The 22762-nt window shown below is 44.2% G+C and overlaps 1 protein-coding gene across 3 annotated transcripts in view; it reads left to right on the top strand.

Moving 5' to 3' along the window:
- The first annotated feature begins 1391 nt into the window (after positions 1-1391).
- Positions 1392-22762, top strand: part of PAQR4 (progestin and adipoQ receptor family member 4) — a 160085-nt gene continuing 138714 nt past the window's right edge. The window contains exon 1 of one of the 3 annotated variants that reach the window (XM_030209585.1): positions 1392-1606. In XM_030209585.1, coding sequence (XP_030065445.1) covers positions 1603-1606 — 4 coding nt within the window. In that variant the 5' untranslated portion in view covers positions 1392-1602. Of the gene's footprint in view, positions 2616-12683; positions 12941-22762 lie in introns of those variants that run through there. The other 2 variants (XM_030209583.1, XM_030209584.1) reach the window with 2 other exon arrangements.

Raw genomic sequence — 22762 nt, 5'->3', positions numbered from 1 at the left:
AAACAGGCTGTGTTTCAGCGCAAAGTAACGCCTGTCTCAGGGGTCAATTCAGCGTGTCACTATCAATCACATAAGTTGCACAGACAGTCCCTTCAGTGAACGAAGAAACAAAATCACAGTGCAGAGCTTACCGCCATGAAAATGCGCCAAGTGAACTGGTGCATTTTCATGGCGGTGGACTCCACACTCTTCGTTCCCTGAGGAGACTGTCTATGCAACTTATGCGATACCGGCATGCTGACTTGACCCGAGGCAGGCGTTGCTTTGCGCCAAAACACAGCAATAAAATACATTTGTACCAGTCTTGAAAGCCCTTTGTGCTTTTTCTTTTTGGATTGTTTGTGCTGTGTAGTCTGACCCTTTCCGTTATATGCTGTAATACTCTCTCTCTCTTATAACATGATGTCTGTTTTGGTGGCCCTTTAATAGGTGAAAATATCTCTGCAGCATACAGGAAGTCTCTATAACTAACCCATCCAAATGGCACAACGATTACGATTTAGAACTAATTACTGTTCTAACCGATGAAACCGATACTTCCTTTGTGTACAGCTGTATGCTGCAAAAGCCACCATGTTTGAAAATATAAGTGAGATCAAATAAAAATACTACCAACAATAAAGAACGACAATGTTAATGCAGCTGATAGGTTTGATTGCTTTGTTTTGGGTGTATTAAAAATGGCGGCTGCACAAAGGAGATGGAGTGGGACAAGGGGGAAGATGGCTTTAGCTTTTTAACATCATGCCGTCTCCTATTCTCAATCTAAGTACCTCTTTGAGCCCACAGAATGAGCCACATAGGCTCACGCTGTCTTCTATCTTATTAAACCTCCTTGCTTACTTCCATCCCCGTGGGATTCCCGCAAACCCTGTTCTCCAGGTCCAGAAGGAGGTTTAATGACAGATGCCAGTCGACATGAGCCCATCTTCTGTTAAGACAGTGTGCCATCATAAGAAAAAATAAATAAAGGCATATAGCACAGCACTGAAATCCACAACACAGCATTGCAAATAAGCAAGCTCTGGAGAACTGACAAATACATTTTGAATATAACCCTCCCCCCTTCTAAGACCCCTGGAAAACTCCCCCAGACCTGGCAGCTTTGCCCCCCTCACATCCCCCCAATCCCCTCTGCGTATGCCTTGTAGCGCTATAGAAATGATAAATAGTAGTAGTAGTAGTAGAATGCAAACCTATGAGGCTTAAATAACCTGACAACTTTGCTATTGTTTTCAATAGCAATAACAATTATTTTGTTCTGGCCAAAATGGCGGCTGCGCGGGAGGGGTCGCTTCAGCTCTTTGACGTCAGCCTGGCCGTGTCATTAATCTCCTTGGGCGTCCCTCTTCTCTGATTCAACTTCTTGTTTCCGGCAAGCGGGACGACGAAGCCAAGGAGAGAAGCGTGTTATATAGGGGGCGGGGCATCGGAGAAGACTGCGGGACTGTTACTTAGTGGCCAGCCCCTCAAGTATGAGTTTAACAGTAGGAGGGAGGGAAGGAAGGAAGGAAGGGGGGCACGTGCCACACCGACACGGAAGAGAGGGGGAGACAGAGGGAGACATGGCAGATCACTGAGAGGGGAGACCGGTTCCTGAATATGTGTGAGGAGGGGTGTTTGGCGTGTGAGAATGTGAGGGCAGCTGAATGCGTGTGACTTGGTATCTTTGATTTTCAGGGCGAATCAGCAATTTTATCTGTACGCTGTTCAAGGACGTTTCAGCCCTAGTACACAGAGAGAGAGAGAGAGTTACTTGAAGTATTTTTGGGGGGGATTGTAATGTTACCTACAGTAACTAAAACGTCTCCTGAATGAAACTGCAGCCGTTAGGAATATTATACAGTATTTGCATCTACACCACCAATTGGAGGAGTTTAATAAAGAGTAGTGGGCGCATCTTTGATTTGGGGAGTAATGGTAAAATTAGGATTATCTATTTTCATTGGAGGTGTAACATCAAATTGCTTTCTTTACGTGTACTGAAGGCATGTTAGAGGGATGGTTAGAAGTAGTATATCAACCTACATGGAAAAATTGTTATTATTGGAATCAATGTAATTAATTTGGAAGTATTACCATGAGCTTTGGGAATAGCATCTTTATTCACCATAAAGAAGTGTTATTTGAAGAACTATCTCTATTTTGATGAAGTATTATAGGGAGTATCACTTTTTTCTGACTTTGAGGATCATTCGGAGTAGTACCTTTGTAGGCACTAAGGCAGTATTATTGGGAGCAGTAGCTTTAGTTATGGCAGAAGTATTATAGTGAGAATATGGATAAGTATTTTATCTCCAGCTCTGGAAATGTACATTGCATTGTGTAAAAGAGACAATGTCAAACCTCTTCTCTGAAGCAGTAGGATTGAAATTGATCCTGAAGAGGTTGGGACGGGTTATTCTGGATCTGACAGGGATTGGAGATTCACATTCCATCTTGTAGTGGCATGGCATTCCTAAATGGGCCCCAGCTACTGGACTGGACCAGCTCACCCCGACACCTGCAGTTCAATAAGTTTGTGCTGACTGGCTACCGGCCTGTGTCCAGTGGTGGTGACTGTCTAAGAAGCCTCTTCTATCTGCACAATGAACTGGGCAACATCTACACACATGGTAAGGAATGGGGGGGGGGGGGGGGGGGGTGATGGTTGGATGAGTTAAATACTGTTGGTTGGGGCAAATGTTGACTAATCTAGACCCAGACTGCTTAGTCACACTTGCATCATGTTGAACAGTGTTTGGCTTCATTGATACATAATGAAAAATTATTAGGGGGTAATCTATTAAGATATGCTGCTCACTGATTAACTGAATGCCAGGTGTGCAACCCATGTCACTCACTTATTTGTTTTAAACTGCAGTCATAATATCTAAAAGCATTATTATCAAGCATCATCTTTGATACAGTGCTAACCACGACTGGCTCAAGGGACTGTACAGCCCTGAACCAACCTTTTCATTGCCTCCCCAAACCACCTGCAAACTGGTATCTGTGCCTCCACTCTGCCCCCCCCCCCCCCCCACACACACACACGCACGTTCACCTGTGAGCCAGTATCTCCTCCTCTCTCAAGTTCCTGCCCTCTCTTGCTGGACCAGATGAGGCATTTGTTCAGGGCGTTGGTGGTAAGAGTGCCAAAATCCCACTGTAACATCTATCCCTTTAGGAGTTTGAAGGTAGACTTAGCTGGGATTTGCCTCTCCTGGTCCATAGGTTGAGCCAGCCCTGCTGCTAACCCCAAAATCATATCAAAACAGTTTTACATTGTACAGTAAAAAGGACAAAGGAGTAGAAACTGACAAGACAGAAACAATATAAAAGGGTGTTTAGATTACAAAATTGGTATTAAATTGGTATTAAAATTATCTAAGGTTAAATTAAACAAAATACCTAAGACATTTCTTGGCGCTAGAAGCAGTGATTTACTCCCACAATTATAACTTGAGATTAATTCCTTATAGACTGGAATGCTAAATTAAAATAATACATTTTGAAAGTGGACTTAATTTTGGAAAAGAGATTACAAGATGAATGTCTAAAATGGGAAGCCATTCAGAATATTTTGAGGCAAGGCAGATCTGCTGAAAAGAAGGAATAACTAGTAGATTTTGATTAGATTAGAAGTCTTTTATGCAGTTTTCTTAAATTCTGTCAGTGTGAAGAGGACAATGATAGCAGCAGGAGTAAGATGCCCAGGCCTCCTACGCCCTCTCCCAAATGAACTAACATGTTTGAGAAAAAACAAATTTGGCATTACCAGCTGAGGTATTTTATTTACAGTTACATTGTAAAGCATTTAAAACCATCTCCCAAGAAACAGCTTCAGTTTTTGATGCCATTTCTCTGGAGATGGTTCTGTCCATTAATCACCTAGCATATTTTTGCTAGAAGCTTGTCAAAGTTATTTTAATCATATTAGCATAGGAATGGCTGTTCAAGGGTTATAGTATGTCAATTTGTGTCTTGTAAAACTGGGGATTTTGCCCTTGGGCCATAGAAGAAGCTTGGGCTAGGATATACTGGGTAGGGAACCCAACACTTAGTAGCCCTTATAGCAGGGAGCTGTGGAAGAAGTGCTCTACTAGCACTGATTTAGATTGTAAGCTCTCCTGAGCAGGGACTGTCTCTTCTTCATGTTAAATTGTAAAGCGCTGTGTACGACTGGTAGCGCTATAGAAATGATTTGTAGTAGTAGTACTACTAGCAAAGCACATAAGGATGGCTGCTAAAGATGTTTATTTGCACAGTTTGATGTGGTAGAAGAATACATTCAAAATGACATTAACTGTTTGTTCATTTGGAGCAAAAATAATCTAAAGAGATTTAAGTAATAGAGAAAAATGTAAAAACTAACTTTTTGCAGTATGAAATAGTGCATCTTTTTTTATATTACTTTCTTGCAACTTCTGAAAAGAAAGTATCTACAGAAAATACAGTGCAAAGGCAAACACTTCTGTAAAGAACACTGCACAAGTATTACCCAGTTCTTAAGCTTGGCCTGTTATAGTCCTGCAGAAGAATTAGTATTTTTGCACATTTTTTTGTTTGGAGTTTTTTCCCTTTCAGATATTGTAATAATTGAGAGCCTTGTCAAGAGAGATGCTATTTTTATCCATCTCTGACACTGAATGTTTCTCATTCAAAAGGTCATTTATTTAAGTGCGTCTGAGTTTAAAAACATACCTTAAAAAGACAAGTTAGCATTGTGCATGATGTAGTTCTGTACATGTTCAAAATACTATCTGCAATGTGTCTTGATCAATTATCTATGGCTACTCAAAGGGGTCCAGGTGATAGCTTAAAGATATCAAAATTTATGATTTTCTAACAAAGTTTCAAACTGTTTCAGAAAGAGCATTTAATGGTGTGTGTATGTATAAAATATAGAGCAACATATAAAGGAAGATTGTCTTTGTCAGCCCCCACAATCAGATACTCCTCTCTCCTTCCCCAACAAGCAGGTCCCACCCGATTGCTAGTACTGTGAGACTGCTGCTAGAGGTCATGGCAGCCATTTTGAAGGAAGACTCACAATAGGCAGGAGTGAGTGGGGATCATTCCTGCCCTGATGACCCCTGGACTACCGCTGATTTGAAAGGTAGGCCCAGGTGGCCATGTTGTGGGCAGCGCGGTTCTTGGAGGAGGGATGGGGGGATCAGATGGGTGGGGGGCAAGAGGGAAGGGGATAAGTACATGGGGAGATGTTTGGGAATTACTACTACTACTACTTAACATTTCTAGAGCGCTACTAGGGTTACGCAGCGCTGTACAATTTAAGAAAGAGAGACGGTCCCTGCTCAAAGAGCTTACAATCTAATAGACAAGTGGTCGGTCTGATAGGGGCAGTCAAATTGGGGCAGTCTGGATTCACTGAACGGTAAGGGTTAGGTGCCGAACGCAGCATTGAAGAGGTGGGCTTTAAGCAAAGACTTGAAGACTGGCAGGGAGGGGGCTTGGGGTAAGGGCTCAGGAAGGTTGTTCCAAGCATAGGGTGAGGTGAGGCAGAATGAGCGGAGCCTGGAGTTGGCGGTGGTGGAGAAGGGTACTGAGAGGAGGGATTTATCCTGTGAACGGAGGTTACGGGCAGGAACGTAAGGGGAGATGAGGGTAGAAAGATAGTGAGGGGCAGCAGATTGAGTGCATTTGTAGGTAAGAAGGAGAAGCTTGAATTGAATGCGGTATCTGATCTGAATTAAAGTGGAGGAATAAGGGGCATAAAAGGGAGGACATCAGTTATGCAGATGCCAGCTGCTATTCAGTGCCAGCACCTGCATAGTTAAGCAGCAAAAGTTAGGACCACTTAGCTGCGTGGGCAACAGCACTGAATATGCCAGTGCCTGCATAACTTCTGGTTGCTCCTGCCCATATTTTATGCATCCCTTTGGGCTTGACCATGACTCCTGGTTCTAACCTGTCTAGTTGTATTAGGTTGAAGATGGAATAGACTCCCTCATAGTTTTTCCATCTCCGGGGGGTGGGGGGAGAGGGGGGAAACTGTAGAGGTATTTCCTATGTCTCACCTTTGGTAGGCCTGAGGCGTGGTTAGGCCATGAACCATCTTTTCTGTATTTCTTCCTGGCACAGCTGTGCTAGTTGACTTCATCCAAGGACATGTTGTTCACTTGCACTAGCCTTCTAGTTTATCTCACGGGAAGCTGCGGAGGAGAGAGCTTTACAGATACACCGGTCCACCAGTATCTTGTGTGAAATTGTGAAGTAGCATTATGCACTGCAAGACATGAATGAGGTAATGCTTGTTGGTTACCTTGAGCCTACTTCTGATAAGGTGGTCTTTCTGAAAGTCCAAGGCCTCTCATTGTGATGACTATATGTAACTTGCTGGACAGAGGTATGTGGTTCTTGAGTGGTCCCTGATTGTTACCTGGAGACCTGGAGGGCTGTGCCAACCTGAGACTTGGAAGAAGACAAAGGAGAAGAGAAGATCTCTAGGAGGAGGGGGACTGAATTGCCAGAACACCTGTGAACTATATTTCTTTGTGCCAAGTTCAGCACAAGGACAAACTGTAGTTGATTCACGGCTACCAGTAGATTGAGATTCTAAGTGCCCATACAGAGCAAGAACTCTGTCAGATTATACCTGGTACTGTCAGAGGGCTTGCATACGGATGATCAGAAGCAAATGCTGGTGCTAGAGTCTATTACCGCCATACTAGCGCCAGCGTTTGCTACCGCCCCATGCTCAGAGTCCCCCAGCACGTGAAACAACGCGCTCGTGGGCTCTGAACTCAACTAGCATGCAAAACAGGGCTCTTAGCGCAAATAGCATGCAAATGCATGCTAAATCTATTCATCCCCAATGATCAACGACCAGCGCGCCAAATATTGGGTCGCTGGCCACGGCAAACCCTACACCAGCTCCGAGCTGGCGTTAGGGTTTGCAGACCATTTGCATTCTAGCAGACCGCCCCCCAGCAACAGGGCTGGAGGTCCAGTGGACCTTCCGTTCCCCGATGACCCCCTCCAACTCCCCACAGTATTTCTAAAAAGTCCCTGGTGGCCCAGTGGACAACCAGCCCCCCCCCCCCCCCCCCGCGACAGGGGGGATGGAGGTCCGCCGGACCTCTGGCCCCCCCTTCCCCGACACAGTTCAGGGATGGCTGGAGATCCAGTAGGTCTCCAGCCCCCCCCTAACCCCCCATTTTGCCTTGATCTGGGCAGGGGTAGTTTGGGTCTGGTGGTCCCATGAACGTCTGTCCCCTGTGTTTGAGAGGTGTGGGCTTTTGACAGCCCAGACCTGTCAAACAAGTGCGGGAGGATTGTGCTGAGCGCATGCTCAGGCACAATTCACCTGCACTTTTACCCCATGATCAGAGATAATTGCGTGCTTAAATTTGCATGTCATCTCTGATCTTAGGTCTAATAACGCCCTGCGCTGTTCCAGCGCTATTTTTTAGAGCGCTGTTTGGAACAGCGCGGGGCTTTTGATCATCTGTCCATTGGTGAGACATCTAGAGCCCTGAAGAGGAATGAAGTCATCGCCCCATCTGAAGCCGAAGCTGAGGACCACTAAGTGTGAGAGGCCGGGATTTTCTTCTATAGTCAGGGGCCCTAGTTAGTGACCTGATTTTGCTAGTGAAGGATTGGTCTAGTCTAATATAGCTGGCATGGTAATTTCTTCTCAGGTTAGTTTTGTAGTTGTGTAGTTATACATGTATGAATATATATATATATATATATATATATATATATATATATATATATATATGCACACCTAGTTTGTGTAATCATCAGTATTTTGTGCTCAGTATATTTTTGTATTTTGCTTTTATTTATATCTATATCTATATTCTACATTGGGGATAACTTTGTATAAGCGCCTATACTGCCTGCCTCCGCCTGGACTTGACATCAGCAGTTTCTGGGAATATTCAGTGGCACTGTCTGCTTGAATGCTGCTAAATATCCATGGATAGCCCACAGAGTGTGATTTAAATGGGCAGATGTTTCTTCTTCTTGCTTCAATTATTTTGAACATCACCCCCTAACTTTATTAAATAAAGTTTTTAAAGCTCTAAGCATTAGATTGTTCTTTCTCCCAATATAGATTAAAATTATTCTTTCCTCTCTTTCGTTCTGCTCCCACCAAGCTGCCTTTTACCCTCAAAGAAGTGAGCTTGAGTGTTCTTTAGATCATTGGTTCCCAGACCTGTCCTGGGGAACCCCAGCCAGTTGGTTTCCAAGATATCCACAATTAATATGTTTTTGTTTATTATGGTCTTGATATACCGCCTTTGCTTTAAAAAAAAAAGTGTCAGAGGTGTACAATAAAAAGTATAAAATAAAATAATAAAGGACACTCACACATAAACAAGAGGGATAGCGGGAAAGGAAGAGAGGAGGGACAGGATTTGATTAGGATACTATTGGGCTCATTTTCGAAAGAGAAGGACGCCCATCTTTCGACACAAATCGGAAGATGGACGTCCTCACAGGGTCGTTCAAATCGGTATAATCGAAACCCGATTTTGGACGTGCCCAACTGCTTTCCGTCTCAGGGACGGCCAAAGTTCAAGGGGGCATAGCGAAGGCAGGACTTGGGCGTGCCTAACACTAGGACGTCCTCGACCCATAATGGAAAAAAAAGGACGTCCCTGATGAGCACTTGGACAACTTTACCTGGTCATGTTTTTCTCATGACCAAGGCACAAAAAGGTGCCCGAACTGACCAGATGACCTCCCTTTACTCCCCCAGTGGTCACTAACCCCCTCCCACCCTCAAAAAAACATCTGTAAAAATATTGATTGCCAGCCTCTATGCCATCCTCAGATGTCATACTCGGGTCCATCACAGCGGTATGCAGGTACCTGGAGCACTTTTAGTGGGTGCAGTGCATTTCAGGCAGGTGGACCCAGGCCCCCCCCCCCCCACCTGTTATGTTTTTGGAGGAAACAGCGAGCCCTCCAAAACCCACTGTACCCACATCTAGGTGCTCTCCGTCTCCCATAAGGGCTATGGTAATGGTGTACAGTTAGAGGTAGTGGGTTTTGGGGGGCTCAGCACACAAGGTAAGGGAGCTATGTACCTGGGAGCAATTTATGAAGTCCACTGCAGTGCTCCCTAGGGTGCCTGGTTGGTGTCCTGGCATGTCAGGGGGACCAATGCACTACAAATGCTGGCTCCTCCCACGACCAAAGGGCTTGGGTTTAGTCGTTTCTGAGATGGGCGTCCTTGGTTTCCATTATCGCTGAAAATCAGAAATGACCAAGTCTAGGGACGACCATCTCTAAGGACGACCAAAATTTCAAGATTTGGACGTCTCTGACTGTATTATCAAAATGAAAGATGGACGTCCATCTTGTTTCGATAATACGGGTTTCCCTGCCCATGCATTGGGACATTTTGCGAAGACGTCCTCATCAAAACTTGGACATCCCTTTCGATTATGTCCCTCCATGTCTCTATATTTGCCCAAAGGACTAGTGCTTAGTTGGGGATAAAGCCAAAGACTTTCTGAAAAAAAAAATGAGTTTTATTTTAGTTAAGGCATGGACACTGCCAATGTAATATCTGCAGGTAAGCTGTTCCAGAGGAAAGGGGCCAAGAAAAAGAATGCAGAATGGTATGTAGACTTATAATGGGCTCACTTAGGAGAGGTTAGTACTAGTCAAAGTACAAGAGGGAGTATAAGCAATAATCAGTGAAGCTAAGTAAGGGGAATTGTTGAGCTGAAGGATTTTGAGCAAGGAGAAGGATCTTAAATTGTGTGCGGTATATGAGTGCAACCCAGTGTACCTTAGATAGTAGAGGAGTGACTGAATTGAAACATTTCGCCCAAAATAGCAAGTGACAGCAGTGTTATGTAAAGTTTGTCGTTGGTGGATTGGAAAGTGGGGAAGCCCTGTGTAAACCACATTACAATAATCTATTTGAGATATGATAAATGCGTGAATTAAGGTATGCAATGATGAAGAATGCATGAAATGTCTAATTGAACGTAATCTCTGGAGCCAGAAAAATCTGCTTTTTACAACTCTAGAAATCTGTTGGTCAAATGTAAGTTTTGAATCTACAATAATCTTGATATTTTAAGGAATCAACAGGGCTGATAAAGATATCAGAGTGTAAATGGTGCAGTGGGTTTGGTTAGTAATCCAGAAATCCAACAGGCATCGGTTTTACTGGGATTCAAAACAAGTCTATGGGAGGACAGCCAATGAGAGAGTGCTATTCACTTTGAAGAGGGACCAGGTTCAGATTGAATGGACACACTGGATAAATCAATAAAATGTCATTGGATTAATAAAAAAATGGGATGTTGTGGTCTTGTAGTAAGGCTGCGAGAGGACTGATGAAAATGTTGAACAAAAGCGGAGAGAGAACTAATCCTTGGAGCACACCAGAGCGCAAAGGGATTACTGAAGAAGATCCAGATGTAGTAACAACAGAGAAGCTGCGATCTGACAGAAAAGAGGTAACATAAGCTGCTGAAGACAGGATATGAGTAGAGAATGATCAACAAGGTTGAATGCTACGGACAGGTCAAGGGATCGAAAATGGAGTGGAGTTCACTAGTCAATGCTGTGATGATAGTTTCTGTGCTATGGTTTTCTCTAAATCTGGTTTGTCTTGGTTGTAGAATCTTATGATGGTTAAGCTATGCAGGTTATCAATAGAAATCAAACAAAATAAAACATGGAAAAGAAAATAAGATGATACCTTTTTTATTGGACATAATACATTTCTTGATTAGCTTTCGAAGGTTGCCCTTCTTCGTCAGATCGGAAATAAGCAAATGTGGTAGCAGATAGTATATATAAGTGAAACATCCAAGCATTACTTTGACAGTCTGACAGGGTGGGAGGGTGGAGGTGGGTAGGAGGTATGCATGGGGACATCAAAGCATTTCATTGATAGCCTAACACGATGGGTGTGGGTAGGTGAGAGGAGGGTGATAAACAGAGAAATACAACTTTATGGTTTATAATGGGCTAGAAAACCCAGGTCCTTGTTAAGCTATGCAAAGATTAGAAATTGGAGGTAACTGTAAGGACTAAAATGATCTAGGGAAGGCCTTTTAAGAATAGGTTTGACTACACAAAATCATCCACGCAGACGCCCCAATCTACATGTTAAACCTCGTAGACCTACCTCCCAGAAATGCCACAAGATCATCCCGCAAATTTCGCAACTTGCAGTACCCCAACTGCAAAGGACTTAAATACAAGCTGATGCATGCCTCTACCTTCTCTTATATGAGCACGCAGCTATGGAATGCATTAGCAACAGACTTGAAAGCAATCAACGAAACAATTATCTTTCGAAAATCTCTGAAGACATTCTTCTTCAACAAAGCCTACAATGAGAACCTACAGCCTCACTAAGTCACCTCACCAACCCACTCAATTATGAACGCTTACCTTCTATAACTACCCTTTTCACTCCCTCCTTCTTCTTTTTTCCCTTCCTAATCACTACACATTACTAACTGAGGGCTAGATGCACTAAACCTTAACCCTCTAACAACCCTTTAACGAACGAAATTCCTAACCGTTGCATGCATTAAAGGCCTTTTTCAAACGAATCAAGCAGCTAACGAAAACGGAATAAAAAACAGCCAAAACCATTGTTCTGCGAACGATTCGGGATGCACTAACAATACCGACGATTATACCGAATCATTTACCGGAACATATTAAACGTCTGGTCAGAGCAGTCGTACAGACCTAAGCTGTCATACAGCTGCGTCATCATACGTGCTTTTACAACGTGCGTCTTCCACGTGTGTGTGTGTATACATACGCGATACGCACGTGCCCAAAATTGTCTGGCGAGTAATGGCTGCAAGGGGTAGGAAACCAAATTTTTCAGATATGGATGTGCTGTGGCTTGCACAGCAAATCTATGTCAATGCCAAGCGGCTTTTTCCCCGGCCGGGGAAAAAAAGAAACATAATAAAAATGGACCAGGGATGGAATGTCCTGCAGCGCCTATTCAATCGGTGGTCTTCCTACCCCAGATCCGTAAGTATTGTCATTTCTGGACATCCTTGTGTGCATGTATTTTTTAATTTATCGTACATGTACACGTTTTTTATGTACGTGTTCTTGTTTGGTAGAATGTAGGGGTGGGTTGCAGTTTATTACATATGTACATTTCTCTTGCACACCTTGTTTAATATGTGGTGCCATTCTACAATAACTATTTGAATATCATGGCACCTTATATTTTCAGCTTATATCCCATCATTTTTTTGTGTGTTTATAGGTTGAGGAGCTTAAGAAAAGGGCCAGAGCAATAAGGAAGGACAACTGGGACTGGCTCCAGGAGGTTGGCTCGAACCTGGACAACAGTCCAGGTATTTATTGGTTTCACATTACTCGGTTACAACAGCCACAGATTTTGTAATGCCTTTGAGGGTGCTGATATTTCGTTGTTCTCTTTGCAGAAGTATCATCGGATGATGATAGTGATGATGATCCCCAGGGGGGCGAGGGGTTCCTGGCAGGTCCTGCTCCTCCTCGCCCATCCTATCCTACCCCTGGTCCCCATCCTGTTCCTTATGCCCTAGTGCGTCCCGGCCCCTCTTCTGATCCCCCCCCCCCCCAAGAGACCCAGAAATGAACCCACCGTTCTGCGTCTCCGCGCCCAGTCACATGGTCTCTTTCGCCATGCCTCTCCTCCTCCTGTAAATAATGTCCAGCGCCCTCCTCTCTCCGACTCTCCACAGCCGCAAAGTCCCATCTGCGCTCCTCTCCCCCTCTCTGACTCCCCCACGCCGCTCAGTCCCATCAGGCCTCCTGTCCCCCTCTCTGACTCCCCACAGCCGCAGAAGCCCTGGTGCTACCACCTCCCACGCTCTCCCTCGGACTTCCCTCCCCTTTTCTCAACTCCCTGCCGGAGCCTCCACCTCCGCCACCACAGAAAATATCACCCCACTACTGGAACGATTCCACATGGATATTGTTGTGGTCCATGGTGAGTTTATCTCGTTGTGTATTTTCCCTATAGAAATAGTTATTAAACTGTAATGTGTTACAGATTGTACAATCCCTTTACGTATATTACTATGGACAAATAAAGTAAAAGCAATAAATTATCTATAATCACTATCCCTTCTATGTATCCCTTATGTCTAACTATTGTCTCCCTTTCTTCCTCCTCCCTCCTCCCTCCTCCCTCCCCTCCCCCTGGAACATTTGACAGGGCTGTATCCCCTATCCGTCCCAACCCCACTGTACACAGAGGTATCTCTCCCATTCCACCTACTCCCACCCGCACCAGATCCACCTCCACTATCCCTCCCACCCTTGTGGACCGTGCCTCCTCTCCTATCCCTCTTGCCCGTACCTGTCTTTCCCCCGAGGAGCTCCAGGACTTTGCCGGCACCCTGCACCAGGGAGGGGAGGTAAGGTACTGGAGAACCTTTCAGAGTTGCTCCAGTATCTCTCCTCCCAAATTCAGCCTCCTTGAGGCTGTGTACTACCCTTTCCCCCCTATCCCACTGCATCGTCCCCACTGCACACTGTATATAGTTTGTAACAAAAAGTTTTATATTTAAAAACGTTTATAAATATTTTTCACAATATGGTCTGCTGTGTGCGTGTGATTCTATTGTGGTAAATCGCAAACCGGTTGAGTGGGGGGGGGGGGGGGGGCGCAATACAGGCCGCAGTGCCACAGGTTTGCAAATTGGTAGTGGTGTATGTATGAGTGGGTCTTGGTGGGGCGGGGCCGCCCTATTTGGACTGAAGAATTTTTCCCACCTTTGCAACTTCTGGCAGACATACGAAAACCCACCCAAAACCCTTTGAAAATACTTTTTGTTTACAGCTTATACTTGGGTGTTCCACGCATTGCGTGTATATGTGCAAATATCTGACGTTTGTATTGTGCGAGCTCACGGCGCCCCGGAGCACAACGCGCGCTATGGCGTTACTGTAGCACGTGACATGGGTTAGCGAATAGGCCTATATTTTCACGATCCTGTTTGCTTCGTGACTAGCTCCGCGATGGCGCGTGTCTACGACGTCATACATTCGCGCCTTAAACATATGCTGTTCTCGTCTCTGCACCAATTGTGAATTTAAACTATAAGGTGATGGATGGTGGATTTTTCCTGGCACAGTTGGACTTTGAAGGTATGCAAGATGCCCATGCTGCTGCCAGTCAGGGACAGGAGTGTATTGTTCGTCCTCGCCGGGTGCCACGCTCACGTGTGTTTTGTAGACGTCTGGTTCTTGAAGACATGTCAGATAGGAAGATTTTAGATGACTACCGCTTACCCAGAAATGCAATATATGAGCTGTACCAGGAGATAAGACATGATATCGACCCCAGCACTGCAAGATCCCATGCAGTACCTGGATTGCTAAAGCTGCTGACCGTTCTGCAGTTCTTCGCCACAGGGACATTTCAGCTTGTATTGGGGGGTAACAGCGGCGTGGACCAGGCCACTGTTTCAAGACATCTGTCCCAGGTAACAATCCATTTCTTAAAACCTTCTCCCCATCTCTGTACTCCACCACGTCTCTGCCCTCACCCCCCTTTGTTACACCCTCGTCTCGTATCTGTAATATGTAAAGCGGCATGGTAAAACAGCAACCTTTGCTATTGGTTTCAGGTTCTGCCCGCACTGAAAAAATGTGTGCGGAAATACATTGCTTTTCCCACAGCGGAAGAGGAACAGAGGAGGATCAAGACGGAATTCTACAAGATTGCTGGCATGCCCAATGTACTGGGAGCTATTGACTGCAGACATGTTGCTTTCACCCCGCCTGCAGCAGAAGAAATGCAGTACCGTAACCGCAAGATGGGGTACTCGTTGAATGTGCAAGCAGTGTGCGATGCAAACCTTAGGATCCTGGATGTTGTGACACGTTTTCTGGGGAGCTGCCATGGCTCCTATATCTTGTCGAACAGTGCACTGGGGAAAAAGTTTGCTGAGGGAAAAATTGGACATGGGTTGCTTCTTGGTGAGTGTGTCCTATTACATGTACAGGTGAAGGGGAGTATAGGTCGTTGTATTGATAGATGCATTATTGGTAGATGATTCAACCGCTTCCACCATTGGGATGGGAAATAACCACATGTTCCGAAGGCAGAAAACCTTCAAAAGACGAGTAGGGCACAATTATGTAAGGTTAGGGGATGCTAGCAATCTGCACAGTTCGACTAAACATATTTTATGTTTTAAGCAATGCATTGTTGTGTTCCTGCAGGGGATGCTGGGTATGGATGCAGAACATGGCTACTGACCCCGCTCGCGATGCCACGGTCAGAAGCGGAGAAGCGCTACAACGAGGCACACATCTCAACAAGATGCACAATTGAGCGCACATTTGGGGTACTGAAGAGCAGGTTTCGCTGCTTGCACATTTCAGGTGGATCACTGCAATATTCCCCAGAAAAGGTGGCTGATATAGTGCTTGTATAATGCATGCTGCATAACATCGCCCTGAATCATCGCCTAGACATTGAGATTGTTGTACCTCCTGAAGTGGACATAACACCCTTGGACAGAGGATCTGATGTAAGCAGGGGATGTGCTGTGCGCAAACAGGTCATCCAAAGATTCTTTTCCAAACCTCGTCAACCTTTGTAGTTACGTAACACTCATAAGGGTTAAAACCTACCATCTGTGCACATCTGTCAAGTCACCTGCTCAAGGACCAATTAACCTAATGGATGCAATCACCGGCCACAACCCTTAACATAGCATAAACACAATTATAAAGTGTATGAATCTTAGCAAGACGTAAAGTACCCTGTAATTCCTTCCAGATTTTAATTTTTGTTGTAACTGTAATAAATGTATTATCTTGCATACATTGGACAATTGTTTATCATTGTTTGCATGAGATGAGATGCAACGTGAATAATATATTGATATTTATAAACATTGATGCTTTATTGAATACAATTAAAATAACAAAATACAAGTGTGCATAATGATCCACCGTAAAAATATACAATGTTTACACAACCAAAAAGATCAGTCAGGTATGCATTTCACAATCCAAATTATCTGCTATTCTATACATCCATAAGCTGGTAGCAACTCCATTTTCCGATGCGTCCTGTAGCTCCTTCATACTGGATCCTGGCGTTTCACCGCACCTGTGCAACGAACAAACAAACAGTTTGTAACTTGCATTCGGTTGTTTGGTTTGTGCACAACCTTCCAATTACGTGCCGCATACACAGTTGTAACTCGAACAACAAACCAACAAATAAACTTTCTCTGCGGCCCCTGACAAACACTTTACCATCACCCCACCCTACATTCCTACACAAGACCTCCATGATGCAGTATACGCACTTATGTCCTCACATCACCCCATGATCAGAATACATTCACAGAGCCCATTTAAAAGGCCCCCGCCCTACCCATCCTAAAAACATTGACGGAAGCACACCTCGTCTGTCGCCTTCTGCACATAGGAAACCCCCCAAAATATGCTACTTATGTAGACAACCCCAATTTTACATTTAGTCCTGTACATTAGAAGCTCAGAGCGTAGACAGTCCTTCTGTGCTGTACTGTACAATGCAGCGTACCCTAATTCTGCTCACAGAAATGTAAAGTATTATTGGTTGTTGTTGTGCCGTTCAACAACTGTGACAGCAAACCCTTACAGTAGAAGGGATGAAAGGATGAACAAATGTTATACAGTTTTTAATGCATTAGTCTTCTTTAGTTAAGTAGTTCATCATGCACCGCAACTTACATTCCAGAGGCTGGGTGCCACATTCTAGAGTTTTGGTTTGGTAATCCGGTGTTCTGTGGCTGTAAGGAAACAACAGAAACAAACAATTTTTAACCTGTAACTGAGTCCACCTTATTAGGTCAGTCACATGTGTGCACCGTGCTTTCGGAATCATGGCAGGCTGAACGCAGGGCACATATACACCTGCTTATTTGTACATGACTTAATTGGAGAGTAAAGTAGATTGCCCTGAGCCGCAAAGAGCTGCATGAGCCAGAATAAGGACTTGAACTCGTGGCCTGAGTCCAACAACCGTACCAGTAGGCCACCCCAGCTGTACACTAGTAAACAGCAAAACCTTAAAAGAGGAGGCACAAAATTAATAACATATGTACCGAAAATAATGCACAACTTAACATTGTTGTTTGTAAATCTGTCTATGAAACTTACTATTGAGAGAGAGGATGACACACCGGTGGGCTGACGGAGGGTGTCCTGCTGTTCCCGGGTCGTGCACGTGCTGTTCTGTGTTCAGGCCTGTGAAAACACAATACGGAAAATTAGAGGTTTACATAACTGTTGCATAGTAGAATACAAAGTATCTGGACTGGTGCACAATTCCAAGTTTTTATTAAAGCATTACCCTAAAAATGATGACCTTGAGCCCTGGGTTTGACCAACAGCTGGAAAAAAAAAAACAGGTGTCAACAGATGTTGAGATATGTAAATCGGTGTACATTTTGTTCGCCAGTTACCGGAAAATACCCATTGGTTAGCAGAATAAGATCCATACGTACTATGGACGGGAGTCCATGAATGCACACCACGAGCGATTGGTCGCAATGAAGAAAGCGTGCGAGGTACACTGTTCATCCAGCCTGCAGTCAGAAAAACATATGTTCCTTTACTACATACATTTGGATGATCAAAAAAAGAAGCCTAGACATAAGAACCACATTACATACTATACTTACTCGGGAGAGCATCGCTGTTTGTCCACTGCTGGGCTGGTGTCCAGGCTATAATAATGTATGGGAAAAGTTAAAAACACAGAAGATGAACACATGAAAACAGAGGGGATACAGATTAGGGGGCTATGCACCTGATATTTTGAGAGAAAACACAAAAAGAATATACCATTTCCTTCGTGGGGACTGCAGGCATAGTCATCCACAAACAGGTCACACTGCTTCCCCCTGGTCTCCTGGCGGAGGTCCAAAAACATCTGCTGTTGCTGATGGAACATGTGCTGTAGCTGCTGGGAACACGCTATCATCAAGTTGCACAGTTCAATCAAATGGCCATTAGTATGCTCTAACAGGGCGTTGGTTTTCTCCACATCTTTGTTCACCTGTGCACATATGGCTGTTGTGGAATGCTCGACACGTCCAGCCACTTTTTCAAGTAGTGCGCTCATACCGTCATTCCACTTGCCCTGCTTCTCCCATAAGTGGCGCCGATCCTGCCATTCGTCCATACTGTTTCTTAAAGGGCGGCCCATGGGAAAATGCATTGTGGAAGATAGAGGGGTGACACTACCCCGGGGGGGGGGGGGGGGGGGGGGGCTGTGACGCCAGAGAGGTCAAGTGTCACATTTTCATCTCCACCCTCTCCTTGTGTCGGCGTTCCCAACCATAGACCTATCCAATCGAAAGGCGATTACATAAATACTGAAAGGTATTCAAAAACAACGCAGATGTCCAACCTTGATGCAACAGACAATAAAACGTCTGTACTCACTTGCGTCTTCTTCCTCATGCGGAGTTTCACATGGTGTCGCAGTCCTTGCAGACGGCCATGTAGAAGAACCGGGAACTGGATGCTGGGAGACACGTGGTGTGGCTGAGTGGAGATATGATAGTGGTATATAAAAATTGTCCAAGTAAGTCTGATAACCAATAAATGCAAACAAATATGTAACTTGTGTCAACATCTCAAATCTCTTTTAATCACCATGCTGTGCAAGATGGTGCAATACAAAATGTATTCATTGTAAGTCACTTTGAGCCTGCAGTTCCATAACTGCACGGAGGTGGGATACAAAGCCTGCAGTTCCATAACTGCGACAAATAAAAACATTTTGGACAACAATAGCAGCACACATACTATACTTACGTGGAACAGCATCAGTGGTAATCCACGAAGGGGCAGAGGTTGGCTGGCTTGTACATGGCAGAGCATCGCTGGTAGTACAGGAAGAGGCTGAGGGGGTTATACAGGCTGTACAACAGGGAACAAAAGAACAAACACATGGAAACAGTATGCCTTGCTACAGTTACCTTTCACAGTATGGCAATAGTTATGAAGTAATGTCCCTTCCTGAAACCCCACCGGCACATCACAGTACTCACCACCTTCTGTGTCCTCCAATGTGGGACCTGACAATGTGGAATCTTCCAGGTGCCCACCTAGAAACGCAGGCACAAACGTGATTTGCACAAGCCCACCACAACAAAAGTTTTTACACTGTAGCACCCTTTGTGCTAGCACAACTTACCTTGCATAGCAGGATTGGCTTCTTCCGAGGTGTTGCCGCCAGTCCGACCACCTGCGCACGACCAAAGGTGGCCATAACAACCTCCTCCAGGGGTGTCAGCTCGACGGTACATGGAGGTCCACCCCCCCGTACGCTTTTGATGTTCCCATTTGGCCTGTGCCTTTTTTTTAACCATTCCCTTGAAGTCGTGCCAACGGTGCTTACACTGCTGTACAGAGCGCATCCGCACACCAAGAGCATTCACCTCATCCACAATCTTCCTCCATATTTTGTTCTTTTGTCCAGTTGACACCCCGGTCTGTTTAAAAAGTCGTTGGAATTCGGTGCACACACCGCGAGCCAACACTTCTAGCTCTTCATCCGTAAATTTTGGAGCACGCTTACGTTTGTCATGGAAATTCTGGCCCTCACTGGCAACTGTCTCCTCGTCCTCCTGACGCCACGACACATTATCAGCCATTGCTTCCAGACAAATTAAAAGGAGGAGATTTTAACATCTTGGAAATGAAGCATTAATCAACAGGTAAATGTTAGAAAAATAACAGTGTGGCACACTCCCAAGCTCATCTCAAGTGTTACTCACCAATGAACAGTTATGAAGACTAAAGGGTAAAACAACGTCGAACACGCCACACACCCCTAAAAAGGGAAAATTGTAGAAGCGAAAAACAAGAAAAACATATAGAAATTGATTTTTATAAAAATTATTACATTTTAACGCTCGTGAGACTGTCTTACCTACCGATATAACAATGACAACAAACAGAATAAAACAACGTGGCACACGGCACTTTCACATATAAAATTGCAATTAGAAAACCAACGGTTAGGGCTTCAGGCTGTACACGCCAGTAGTGATTTAAAAGAACAGCAACGCGATTTTACACGCCGTGGTTGGCGCACGCCTGTGACGTCACAGGCGCATATTAGCCATGTAGATACTGTTTGCTCCCGAACGAATCTGTGTGCGTGCGCTTCCTACTACGGTACACCAGATTAGCGAATCCTTCATGCATCCGAGTTAGGAATAACGAACCGAACATTTCTGAGGTGCGTTTTTTGAGCATTATTCGTTGTTTATAATTCGGTTCGGATTTTAACGTTTGCTTTTTTTTAACGTATGGTTGATGCATCTAGCCCTGAATCTGATCTGATATCCTGAAATAACAATGTTAACAAATCTATGTAAGCCACATTGAGCTTGCAAATAGGTGGGGGAATGTGGGATACAAATGCAATAAATAAATAAATATATAACATGTTTCTAACATGAGATAGACTTGCATGTACTGCCTCTATTGTCACAGAAGCCTTTTGAGACTCCCATGAGTATGCATAGGTGTTCCTGTACCAGACAACTCCTTCTCCCAGCTTAGTCTACTTCTTCTGAACCTCCAAAGCAGTTGGTAGTTCTAAAAAAAAAAAAACCAAAACAAATCAACTGACAAACCCCCCCCAACAACTTTGTATTTGTTAACCACCGACTGGGCATATGCCTTTGACGGTACTATGTAAGCCACATTGAGCCTGCAAATAGGTGGGAAAATGTGGGGTGCAAATGCAACAAATAAATAAATAACTCCTGAAGAAGCAGAAAATACAGCAGTGGCACTGTAAAGGATAGACACCTTCAACAAAGCCTCTCCCCTGACGTTCTTCCACATGAGCAGGGCCTCTTCACTTTGCCGCCTTATTCTCTCCACTTCTCCTTGGGCCCAGTTGTGACACCACCAGGAGAGTATAACTGAAATAACACCTCTACCTCCTGATTTATTTATTTACTAGCTCTACCCGGCCATGCGTTGCTGTGGCTCAGTCTGGTTAAATGGAAAAGAAAGAAAAGAGGAAGCGCACGTTTCTAATATGTTTAATTTCACAGCGCTTGTGGGTATACAATATTTTTTGTTGTTCCATTGTGTGTGCAGAGATAGAGATTGTCTGGTTTGCCGACTGTAGAACATGCAACATATAATTGCCCATGTGAGAAGCAATCTGTGTGTAGATGTAAACGGGTGAATTCTTAAGATTGGCCCTGAGCTTTGTTGATGGTGATTGCAAACGCCAATCGAATTGGGAATTGCAATCTGTTAAATTGAAATGGCATATCTGTTGGAATCATAGGAATGCGAGGAATGAGGACATGTTCACCTTTGAAAGGTCCTGTCAAGATTGTTGCTTGTACGACATTGCTCATTAATTTTTTTTTACTGCAAGCCGCGTGCGGTTGCAAAGCTTTGGCTGGTTGATATTTCGCAACATGATAATTGGCACGCCAATTTTCAATTGCAGTACATGCGATGGCATCCCTGGCAGATCGAGTGAATTGAAAAAGTCTGTTGGATAATTAAGCGCTTCATCTGCTTCCAGAATAGTGTTGACGGACTTGTATGTGAGTGGCTTGCTTTGAATGTTAGACTGAATAATATTGTTCAGTTCGTAGACGTCTTTGTTCTTGGCCGCAAGAATAGCTCGTTCACTCAGCGAATCGTGATTCTTATAATTGGTTTGAATATTGGGAAATACTTTTTCAACCAATTGTTCTTTTGAGGTCACTAAATTGCAGAAGTTATGAGGCAATGAAATTCGTCCTGAGGTCAGATCAACCGGTACCTTTCTGTTCCCAATTTTCAGCAATTGATGTGAGAATATCTGAGCTGATTGATCGTTTTGCAGCTGGACACTCATGTTTGTAGTTAAGTTTAACATCTTTACGTGTTGCCACAAAGTAGAGTATTTTAGGCAAGCATTTATTTCGTCCGCTGGTGTCGATCGAGGAACTACAGGTAATGTTTGCCTGAAATCTCCTGCAAGCAATATTAATGTGTTCCCAAATGGTCTGATGTTTCCATGCAAATCTTGTAATGATCGATCAAGAGCTTCGAGCGATGTTTTTGCTGTGCTGTTTCCTCGGCACATATTTGAGCAATTCTTTGTCTGTCTCGCTCGTTCGCTGATGCCCGTTCTTCCTCAGTTTGATTTGCAATTGTAGGTATATAAAAACGTGCGTATTCGAATGCAATGTTGTGTCGAAATTTCAAAGCAATCGGTGAAGAACTTTCGGAGATTTAAGCCACTCTGTCTGTCGCGTTGATTCTGTTGAGAACAAAGCAGATCTGAAGCTGCAGAACGCGATCGCCGTGCTCGCAACTGTGCATCGTCAAATCTGGCTGCACGTCGCTCTGCTGCTTCCTCGGCATGTATTTGAGTCATTCTTTGTTTCACTCGTTCGGTGATGGCCGTTCTTCCTCAGTTTGATTTGCAATTACTCGTCGCACTGCTTCCGGTCCGCGAGTACAACAGCTGTGACATCTATATAATAGTAGGTATATAAAAACATGCGCGTATTCGAATGCAACGTTGTGTCCAAATTTGAAAGCAATCGGTGAAGAACTTAAGATTTTGAACAAATGAACATTTACATTTTTATTTATATAGATTTAATTTTAGATTTTTGCTCACATCTTTTTCATTAGTAGCTCGAGGTGAGTTACATTCAGGTACACTGCAATTTCCATACTGGTGGAGCAGAGATAAAGGGAGCACATGGCCTGCAGTCCTGGGATGTTGCTTAACACCAACTTCTCTTTAAAAAAA

The sequence above is a fragment of the Microcaecilia unicolor genome, chromosome 7, assembly GCF_901765095.1.
Source record: "Microcaecilia unicolor chromosome 7, aMicUni1.1, whole genome shotgun sequence".
Classification (NCBI taxonomy): Eukaryota; Metazoa; Chordata; class Amphibia; order Gymnophiona; family Siphonopidae; genus Microcaecilia; species Microcaecilia unicolor.
Note: the sequence above shows the minus strand (reverse complement) of the source record. Positions and strands in the feature narration are given on the sequence as shown.